Source organism: Myotis davidii, unplaced genomic scaffold, assembly GCF_000327345.1.
Source record: "Myotis davidii unplaced genomic scaffold, ASM32734v1 scaffold674, whole genome shotgun sequence".
Classification (NCBI taxonomy): domain Eukaryota; kingdom Metazoa; phylum Chordata; class Mammalia; order Chiroptera; family Vespertilionidae; genus Myotis; species Myotis davidii.
In genome coordinates this window covers 739,508-750,826 of record NW_006286674.1, presented here as the reverse complement: position 1 = coordinate 750,826, position 11,319 = coordinate 739,508, and the positions used below count along the sequence as shown (strand labels likewise).

The 11,319-nt window shown below is 36.7% G+C and overlaps 1 protein-coding gene across 1 annotated transcript in view; it reads left to right on the top strand.

Annotated features, from left to right (window-relative positions):
* Positions 1-11,319, top strand: part of HFM1 (HFM1, ATP-dependent DNA helicase homolog) — a 96,101-nt gene that overhangs the window by 851 nt on the left and 83,931 nt on the right. Inside the window, exons 2-5 of the mRNA XM_006758176.1 lie at positions 1,273-1,385; positions 3,039-3,348; positions 8,602-8,867; positions 9,138-9,185. Coding sequence (XP_006758239.1) covers positions 1,273-1,385; positions 3,039-3,348; positions 8,602-8,867; positions 9,138-9,185 — 737 coding nt within the window. The remainder of the gene's footprint in view (positions 1-1,272; positions 1,386-3,038; positions 3,349-8,601; positions 8,868-9,137; positions 9,186-11,319) is intronic.

Genomic DNA, 11,319 nt, shown 5'->3' with positions numbered 1-11,319 from the left:
TAGAGGGCAATTGGGGGCAATTGGGCCAGCAGGGGAGCAGTTAGGCATCGATCAGGCTGGCAGGCAGATGCAGTTAGGGGTAATCAGGCAGGCAGGCAGGCAAGCGGTTGGGAACCTGCAGTCCTGGATTGTGAGAGGGATGTCTGACTGCCGGTTTAGGCCCAACCCTGTAAACTGGCAGTAGGACATCCTTCGAGGGGTCCCAAATTGGAGAGGGTGCAGGCCAGGCTGAGGAACATACCCTCCCCCGTGCACGAATTTCGTGCACCGGGCCACTAGTCTATAAAAAACTAAACGATGGTTACGACCGAATGACTGGAACAACTAGTCTGTATATATAAAAGCCTAAACGACGGTTATGACCAAATGACTGGAACGACTAGTCACTATGACATGCACTGACCACCAGGGGGCAAATGCTCAATGCAGGAGCTTCCCGCTGGTGGTCACTGTGCTCCCACAGCCAACCTCCAGTGGCTGGTGGCCAGCCAACCTCCCGTGGTCCCTCCCCCTGGCTGGCCCCGTTGGGCTGGCCAGGCTGAGGGACCACACCCATGCACAAATTCATGCACCGGGCCTCTGGTTAACTGATAAGAGTGGCTCACAGTGCATAAACTGTTTATACATTAAAATAAAACATTAAAGCATTATCTGTTAATAGGATCACAGCTGAAAGATAAGGAGATTGTTAGTTATCAATGCTAACAGGGTGGCAATAATCTGGTCAATTGCTGTAGGTTTACAAAATGATTATTACTTTCAACTGGCTTGGATTTTCTGTGTTTTTTGATGGTTCTGGACCAGGAATATTTGGGTTAGGACATTAATTTGTAATAATGCTTTAGGAATACTCTAGAATATCAGTAATTGTGTCATTTACAGTGATGACCCATGATTAGTTATGAGGTGTGTCAAAAGTAATTTGTCACTTGTAATAGTTAAGGTACTAAAGTTTCAGAATGATTTACTACTTTTTAAAAAATATTGGAACATATTTAAGATTCCTGTCACAAGCATTGAATTGGAGAAAAGGAGATGGAGATATAGCCATTATTCAGGTAGCATATCTCACATAGCAATGTCATTAATGTTATGACATAAGGAAAAAAATATTGAGAACATTGCTATATAGGGATAAATCAAAGTTACTACAGACAGTTAATTTACAGGATGTATAAGAGTCTGTGATAGAGTAATGTTTATTGATAAATACATAGTTTCTGATGTTATGTTCTATTAACATGTATATTTACATTTTTGTATTTTATATAGCTATCCAGGTAGTGGAAAATCATTGGATTGTTTTCTCCCACCTGCTCCATTGGTTTCAGAAATTCCAGATACTCAGGCATTGGAAGAAGAAATAGAAAGTCATAAACTGTTAGGTAAATTATCACATATCTGTTATAAAGCCAAACCCATGCAGCTCATGTCAATGTAAGAACAATTTAGTAACACTTTAATTCCTTTTATTTTTAATGGAATAAAATGGAAGTTAGAGGCTTCTCTTATTCAGATCAGTGTTCTTATTCAAATCTAAAAATCTAAAATAGTGGTTCTCAACCTTCCTATTGCGGCAACCCTTTAATACAGCTCCTCATGTTGTGACCCCCAACCATAAAATTATTTTCATTGCTACTTCATAACTGTAATTTTGCTACTGTTATGAATTGTAATATAAATATCTGATATGCAGGATGTATTTTCATTGTTACAAATTGAACACAATTAAAGCATAGTGATTAATCACAAAAACAGTATGTAATTATATATGTGTTTTCCGATGGTCTTAGGCGACCCCTGTGAAAGGGTCGTTCGACCCCCCGGTTGAGAACCAATGATCTAAAACATGTTCCTTCTCTCTATATACTTATACTTACATATACATATCACATGCACACAATATACTATCACATATTCGCATTCTGTTGTTCTGTGAATTTTGTTTCCTCTTACCATCAAAACTATCATTGCTATTTAGTTTTCACCTTGCCCTTTACTAAAAGTAGGATCCTCTGGTTTAAGGAAACAGATTTATTGAGTGAAAACAACAAGAGGCAGATGATCATATGTAGTTTGATACTATCATTTTGTAAAGCTAAAAACCAAGCACCTTCAAATAGTATATGTGATCTAATGTAATATTGTTGGCAAAATTTTCATTTTTAAATTGGGCAGTAGCTTCATGCATATATATTTATATATATTTATAAATGCAAACATATATGTACTATTGCATGTACCAAATAATACACAGACTATACAATATATATACCATAGTGCATATATATGTGGACATATATATTTATGTGTGCGTGTGTGTGTATGTATGTGTGCGTGTGTGTGTATGTATGTGTGTGTGTGTGTGTGTGTATATCTAAATTCAAACCCTACTAAAGCCTCCAAACTCCTCCCAAACCTCCCAAAGATGCTTGTAAAGTCTCTGTAAAGAAACCTACAATTTTGTGACCCTGATGAAAGTATTCCTTTATCTTAATTTTTAGAGGCAACATTATAAACTTAAAAGCATTGTATCATGTATTTTATTACTGAATCATAGTAACATTTTATATGGTTGGTCATTATATTTCTGTGTGTAAATTGTTTATGTAAATTTTAAATCTTTATAATTGTATCATTTGAAGTAGATAAAATACTTAAATATTACAAATATGGTTATTTCTATGGGTCAGGGATTAAACCTATTTTATAATATTCTATAGATTTTGTATAAATTTCAAATTTATAAGTACCGCACGCTAACCGATTGCGCCACTGGAGCTCCTCAAATTTAATTTAAAGAATTCTTAATTTCTGTGGGTCCTTCAGTGATATGATATACCGTAAAGTGACAGTCACCTATATTTCAAAACCTCACATAATATTTCAGATTATCTTATTATTGTACTAATACTTCTTTTTGCTTTCATATTTACCTAGTAAACCCTTTTGAAAATTTTTATTAAATTTTTCATCATGCTTTTGAAATTTTATTTTCATGGAGAACATGTAATAATTAATACATTCCATTTTTGTAGGTGTGGAAAAGAGGCAAAAAATGTTACCATCAAATTTAAAGAAAACTAATGAAAACACAAATTATATTTCACCAATGCAAAAATTCCAATTTGCCTTTTTCTCTAATAAGTCTGAAGAAGATGATCTAAATTTAGGAGGGACAGGCAACAATGGCTTATTGCCTGCTTCTGGCAAGCTGACATACGGTTCTCAGAAATTCAGAAATCACATTGGCACTGACATCGCACCTGAGACAAATATCCCAGATGATACAAAATTAGTGAATTTTGCAGAAGAAAAAGGAGAGAGCACATCAGCCTTCAGGAAAAGGTAATTAAATGAAATAAATAATATTCAGTGATAAAGTTGCATAGTTATGTATATGTCCAAACGTATGAAATATGGTAGAATTTGAGTGAGAAAAACATCAACAACAATAGAGTCTATTATGTACCACACACTCCATTAAGTGTGGGATTCTAGTGATAGGTTCTTGTCTTAGGGGAACTTACAACTTAATAGGGGAAAAGATTGATAGTATATAACTAATATATTAGTACGACAGTTATTTTTGCTGAAGTATATGGTTAAATTAGAGGTTCTCAAACTTTTTGTTGTTAGAACTCCTTTACACTTAAAAATTATTGAGGATTTTCAAAGAACTTTTGTTTATGTGGGTTATTTTTAATATTTAAGTATTAGTGTTTAACCATATTAGAAATTAAAACAAAAATTTGAAAAATATTTACTTACTAATACATTTAAAAATAATAAACATACTTGTTAAATTAAACAGTATATTTTTATTAAAAATAATTATTTTCTGAAACAAAAAATAATTCCGTGAAGAAGAGTGATATTATTTTATGATTTTGCAAATGTTTTACATTTCTAACTCATAAAAGATACTTGGGTTCTCATATATGATTTTGCATTCAGTCTGTTGTAATATCACATGACTTGGAGCCCCTGGAAAACTCCATGTTAACTAGCGAGAATAAGAGAGAAAAGGGCAAATAATGCTTAGTAGTATTATGAAAATAGTTTTAATTTTATGAACTCCTTGAAATAGTCTCCACCATCCTTTGAGAACTGCTGTTAGAGCATATAGAATGGATCCTAATCTGCTCTGGACTGTCAGGGAAGGCTTTCCTGAAGAAATGGTACTTAAGTATAACTCTAAGGAGGAATAGAATAAAACTAGGTGCAAATAAAGGAGAGTGTTCCACGCAGAAGGAATAGTATGTACAAAAGACCTAAGGTGGCATAGAGCTTGGCCTATTCTTAAAAAATTTCCTTAGTTTGCAGGGGTGGGAACATCTGGCCTGCAGGCCTTATAAGGTCCGGAAATCATTTGGTCTGGCCTGACCAAGGCATTAGGGGTGAGTTAATTAAATGTGTGACCAAATAGAGCAGGCTAGTTTTTAAGTTGATAATTTTGTATGGCCCTCGAATGATGCTTTATTTATTTATTTATTTTTTTAAAATATATTTTTTTGATTTTTTTACAGAGAGGAAGGGAGAGGGATAGAGAGTTAGAAACATCGATCAGAAACATCCATCAGCTGCCTCCTGCATGCCCCCTACTGGAGATGTGCCCGCAACCCAGGTACATGCCCTTGACCGGAATTGAACCTGGGACCCTTCAGTCCGCAGGCCAATGCTCTATCCACTGAGCCAAACCGGTCAGGGCCGAATGATGTTTTAAATATCCAAAAGGCCCTTGGCAGGAAAGGTTCCCCTCCCCTATTATAAAGAGAGAAAGTTGAGAGGTTAGATACAGAGGGGCCACGTCATTCAGAGTCTTATAGGCCAGGGTAACATTTAATTCTTTTCCTTAAGGCAGTGTTTCTTAAACTGTGGCCTGTGGATCTATTGCATCAGAATCACCTGGAGTGCTCATTAAAATTTGGATTCCTGGGTCTTAACTTGGACTTTCTGAATCACAGTCTATATGAACATGGGGATGACACCAACAAACCATTATTTTCAACTCATTTTCTAAATGATTGTTACACACAGTAAAATTTGAGAACCATTGTTCAAGGTCCTGGGTTTTCAGCTGAGGAGTAAAATTAGATTTCTCTTTTTATTTAAAGTCCATTTTGGCCCCAGTATGATGAATTAGAAGGGAGCTGGAATACATTCAGAAGGGCCATTTAGAAGGTTATTTTATCAGTCTAGGTAAGAGAATGGTAACCTGACCTAGGATTGTGGTAGCAGGAACGAGAGAGTTGACAGTTATTTAGAAGATAGAATCCTATAGGACTTAAATAATTATTGGACATGAGACCGAACTTGTAGGTTTCTGGCTTGAGCCAGAATGATTAAGGATGGTAGTGCCCTTTCGTGATATAGAAAACTATCAAGTAGGAACAGGTTTGGGGAAAGATTATGAGTGCAGATTTGGACATTTCATTTTAGGTATTTAAAAAATTGTCCAGATAGGATATGTGCATTTATGATTCAGAAGAGATCTAGTTGGGAGTTTTTGTTTTCTCTGTGACATAAGTGATGAGGTCATCTGTAGAGTTTGAGGGGGAAAAGTAGAGGTATTGAACAAGTATGAGAAGGATGGAAAAATTATGGAGAATGGGAAAGCTCTAATTCGAATAATGGTACCATTTTTGGACACTGTAAATGGTCCAGTTGAGATTGGTGTCTATGAATATTTGGAACAGCTCTATTAAGATCTAATTAACTTGAAGTGTACAATTCATGGTTTTTAGAATATTCAGAGTTGTGCAACCATCACTACTATCTAATTTTAATACATTGTTTTTCCCCCTGGGGAAATCTATACTCATTAACAGTTACTCCCCATTCTTCTCCCTGACCCAGCCCCTGCAACCACTAATATACGTGTGTGTGGTTTATTTTCAAAGATGTTTTTATTGATTTCAAAGAGAATGAGAGAGGGAGAGAGCGATAGAAACATCAATGATGAGAGAAAATTATTGATTGGCTGCCTTCTGCATGCCCCCTACTGGGGATCAGGACAGCAACCCAAGCATATACCCTGGCCAGGAATCGAACCATGACCTCCTGGTTCATGGGTCGATGCTCAACCACTGAGCCAATATATGAGGGCTTCAGTTTCTCCACATCCTTGCTAGCCTTTGTTATTGTCTGTCTTTTTTATTATAGTGGGTGTGAAGAAGTGATATCTCATTGTGGTTTTGATTTGTATTTCCCTAATGACTAGTGATGTTGGGCATCTTTTTATGTGATTATTGGCTCTTGGTGTATCTTCTTGGGGCAATGTCTACTCAAATCCTTTGCCTGTTTTTTAATTGGGTTATTTGTCTTTTTATTTTTATATATTTATCTTTTTATCCTCACCTGAGGATTTGTGTGTGTGTGTGTTATTGATTTGAAAAAAGAGAGGGAGGGAGAGAGAGAGAAACATCAATGTGAGAGAGAAACATCGATCTTTTGCCTTCTGTACATACTCTAACTGGGGATTGAACCTGCGACCTAGGTATGTGCCCTGATCAGAAATCGAACCCACAGCCTTTTGGTGTATGGGACGACGCTCCAACCAACTGAGCCACCTGGCCAGGGTTATTTGTCTTTTTATTGTGTTTTCAGAGTTCTTTATATATTCTGGATAAAAGTCCCTTATCAACTATATGATTTGCAAATATTTTCTCCCATTGTGAATGTTGTTTTTCACTTTTTTGATGGTGTCCTTAGCAGTACAAAAGTTTTAATTTTGATGAAACCCAATTTTTGTTGTTATTGCTTGGGCTTTTGGTGTCATATCTAAGAAACCATTGCCTAATCTAGGGTTGGGAAGAATTACTCCTACTTTTCTTCTCAGCATTTTATCTCTTACATTGAGGTTTCTGATCCATTTTGAGTTAGTTTTTTAAAAGTATGGTGCAAGGTAAGAGTCCAACTTCATTTTTTTTTTGCATGTAGATGTCCAGTTGTTCCAGCACCATTTGTTGAAAACAAACAAACAAACACACACTAATTTTTCTCCTTTGAATGTAATGGCACCCTCATTGACAATCAATTGACTATGAATGTAAGGTATGGAGGTTTTCTGACACCAGCGAATTCTCTGATTTGAATGGATAACCAATAATTCAGTTTTTACACTCACTCCCAGAGTCAGTGTCAGATTGCACAGGTTAATGGCTTAGTCCCACAAGACTGCCCCACTACAGATCCCTGCCACAAATAGGGTGCCAGGTTACCCACAATTCTGCCTTGCAGACTACAAATTTGGGAGTTCCCATGACTGTACAATATGTTTGATAATTTTCTAGAATGATTCACAGAATTCAGGAAAACATTTTACTTACATTTATCAGTTCATTATAAAGGATCCAACTTAGGAACAGCCAAATGAAAAAGATGCAAGGTATGGAGAGGGAAGGCACACTCAGCCTCCATGCCCTTTCTAAGTGTGTTACCCTTTCAGTACCTAGATGTGTTCATCAATCCAGAAGCTCTCAGAACCCCCTGTTATTTAGGGGTATTTCAAATCATGGCAGTTTCATTATTAAATCATTGGCCATTGGTGATCGAACTCAGTCTCCAGCCCCTTTCCCCTCCTTGAATGTCAGCAGTGGGGTTAAAAGTTTCAAACCTGTAATCAAGATTTTGTCTTTCTGGCATCATCCCCATCCTGAAACCATCTAGGGGCCCTAGAAGAGTCACTTCATTAGCATAAACTCAGATATGATTGAAAGGGCCTTCTTATACATAATGAAAGATGCTTCTATCACTTCTACCACACAGGAAATTCCTCTGTGCCAGGAGCTAGAAAAAAAAGACCAAATTTATATTTCCTATTATACCACATAAAGGTTTATTTCTGAACTCTCAATTCTGTACCGTTGATCAATATTTCTGTACTTATGCCTGACATAAGGATATATCTCATACTGGCATATCCCACATGTTTTAATTGCTGTAGCTTTGTAGTAAGGTTTTAAATCAATAAGTGGTGAGTCCTCCAACTTTATTCCTTTTTTCAAGATTGGTTTTGGCTATTCTTGGTTCTTTGCATTTTCATATGAATTTTAGGATAAATTTCTGCAAAGAAGCCAGCTGGGATTTTGATAGGTATTGTATTGAATCTGAGGATCAACTTGAGGAGTATTGCTATCTTAATAACAGTAAGTCTTCCAATCTATCAACATGGGATATCTTTCCATTTATTTAAGTTTTTAAAATTTTTTCAATGATGTTTTATGGACAAGTCTTATATTTATTTTGTTAAATTTATTCCCAAGTATTTATTGTTTTTTATGCTTTTATAAATTTGGATTCCGTAGTACTCTACTAGTCACACAGCTAGTCCTGATTTGAAATAGGAAACTACAGAAAGATGTGAATACCAGGTGACAAGGATCATTGGGGCTATCTCGGAGACTGGCTACCACAAATAGATTTATCTGAGTTTTAGGAAAGTGAAAATACATAATTCAGAGGTAAACTTAACAAATTATGTTTTAGAAGAATGATTAATTTTTGTGTTTGAATAAACCATAATTTACAGGTATTTTTAAAGGAACCGATTTTATGATAGTTTTTCACATGCACACATGTTGTTTTCTTTTTTTGCAGATTATTTAAAATATCTGACAATATACATGGGAGTGCTTATTCTAGTGACAGTGGAAACTTGGATTCTCATGTTGGCTCAGGGAAAATTGCCCAAACAGAAATGAACAAAGGGAAACCCTGGAAATGTAGCAATAGTAAGCAGAAACCTCAATATTCAGATGTTAACATGTTTACAGCAAGTGATGCTTTTCCTGCTTCTGAAATCAGAGAAGTCATAATCAAAGCACCATCTTTTTCAGTTGCATCCCAGCCTCATGAATCTCAAGGTAATTCCTTGCTTTTTCACTTGGTTTATAAAAGTACAAACTAGTCTGTATTTCTTAGCATAGGGAAGAATACAAAAATATGTAAATTTGAATAGGGTAACACTCTTTGTGCAATTGCTGCATTTTCTAATTATATTGCATTATATTCTAAACTGTGATATAGTATTTTTAGCTGTGCTGTCAATAAAAAGTTATGCACATTTTATTGAAACAGTTTTTATGAGAAAGGTTAAAAAATATCTATATACACATGTAGGATTTTCTTTTTAGGGGTAACAGGAAATGATTTAGATTCCTTGAAGGCTGTCACAGAAATTCGTATCCTTTAACTTATTTTAGTACGGTAGTTTTTATTTGAAGTCATAATTTTTAAACACTGTGTTTCATTGTGTCTCTGTTTATTTTGGTTGACAAAGAAAAAGAGGGAAAAGTGAATATTTTGGGTCATGTAAGAGACCCAGGGTGCGTGATAGTGCTATTCAAAGTGTGGTCTGCAGTCTGGTGCCAGTTTGTAAACTGCTTGTTACCAGTCTGGGACAAGATAAGTACAGAAATGAGTTTGTATTATTGGATGAACTCTGAGCATATTTACTTACAAATTGATATAATTTCTTATATTTTAGGAAGGAAAATATATTGGGATCAATATGGGAAGGAGAAAAATGAATGAGAATGGGGCATACAGTAGATTGGGTACATTTTTACAAATCTAGCATTTTTTGAAAGAACCTAATTAATGGTTTACACTTATAATTTGGTTTACATATTTAGAGTGCATATGTATGTTCTGGAGATAACATCTTTTTTTTTTTTTGCTTCTTTGATACCCTGTGTTATGTCTATAAGAGTGTACTTATTCTATTTTATTGTAATTTATTAGCTGTTTTTATGACTACTTCCCTATGATCTATGGACTCTATGAAGGCAAGGACCTTATTTATCTTCCTAACTCCAAATGTATACATACTTTGAGTAAATGTATACATACTTTGAATAAATATAAAGGCAGTGTTTATTAAAATACATTTCATTTTCAAAATTGAGTTATCAGCTGTTAAAGTATGTATACATTTTTGGGGGGTGGGGGGGACACCCTATACTTGAAAGGCTGATAAAGTAACAAAGATGTTCTTGCAAAAGTGTATCCACGAGCAAGGATGGGTGAGGGTAAAAGTGTGGAATGTGTTTGGAAAGAACAAGCATTCCAGTTTGGCTGAAATGAAAGTTATGATTAAGTCAGTAGTAGGAAATAATCTTGGATAAGTATCTTAGGATCAGAAAATTTACTGCCATGAATACCAAGGTCAAAAGTTTTTGTTTTTATTTTTAATAAATTTATTAAGCAACGAGGAGAAACCATGCAGAATTTTTGAGCAAGTTAAGCTATATATCAGCAAAATTGTGCTTTAGGAGTACAGAATTAGTGACTCAAAAGCTGGGGAAAGGCACTTAAAATCCACAAAAAGTTATGATCTAATTGTCAAAACAGGAAGTAAATTCCAGATATTGGGCAGTTGAGCTAGAGAAATCTAGGGGAGAGTGATTCTAATCCCGGGTACTCTGAACATTGAGATAATTCTGACCTGTGGTTAGAAAATACTTGCCTGGCCCTACCCAGTTTTGCTCAGTGGATAGAGCATAGGCCCATGGACTGAAGGTTCTCAGTTTGATTCCTGTCAAGAGCATACCTTGGTTATAGGCTCCATCCCTACTCTGTCAGGGCACATACGGGAGGCAACCAGTCCATATGTCTCTCTCACAGTGATGTTTCTCTCTCTCTGTCTCTCCCTGTCCCTTCCATTCTCTAAAAATCAGTAGAAAAAAATATCCTCTGGTGAGGATTAACCAAAATTAAAAAATAAAATACTTGCCTTGTGAAAAGTTTCGTCCAATGCAGATAACTGAACTATGTTAGAATGGAGGAGGGAACACTAATAACTTCAGACATAGCCAGCTTTTAGTGCTTCTGTTCAGCGTGTGGTCTCATACCTGCTGTAATTCCTTCTCTAAGGACAGTCTGGGTCGCCGCAGGCGATGGCCAAGCAGGCTCTGCAGACAGTGCACTGTCTGCAGGGCCCACTTGGCCGCTCCTGGATCATCATGGCGACGGCCAAGCAGGCCCTGCTCTCAGCGGCTGCCCCTGGGACAGGAGGATTCCAGCAGGGCCGAGAGGACTGGGTGCCACCATCTTTGTGTTGGAGTGATGGTTAATTTGCATATTACTTTTTTATTAGATAGTACTAGAGGCCCGGTGCACAAAAATTTGTGCGCTCGGGGGTGGGGGGAGGAGGGGTTCCTCAGCCCGGCCTGTGCCCTCTCGCAGTCTGGGACCCCTCAAGAGATAACAACCTGCTGGTTTAGGCCTGCTCCCGGGTGGCAGAGGGCAGGCCCAATCCCTAGGTGCAGCCCCTGGTCGGGCTCAGAGCAGGGCCGATTGGGGAGGTGGGGCGAC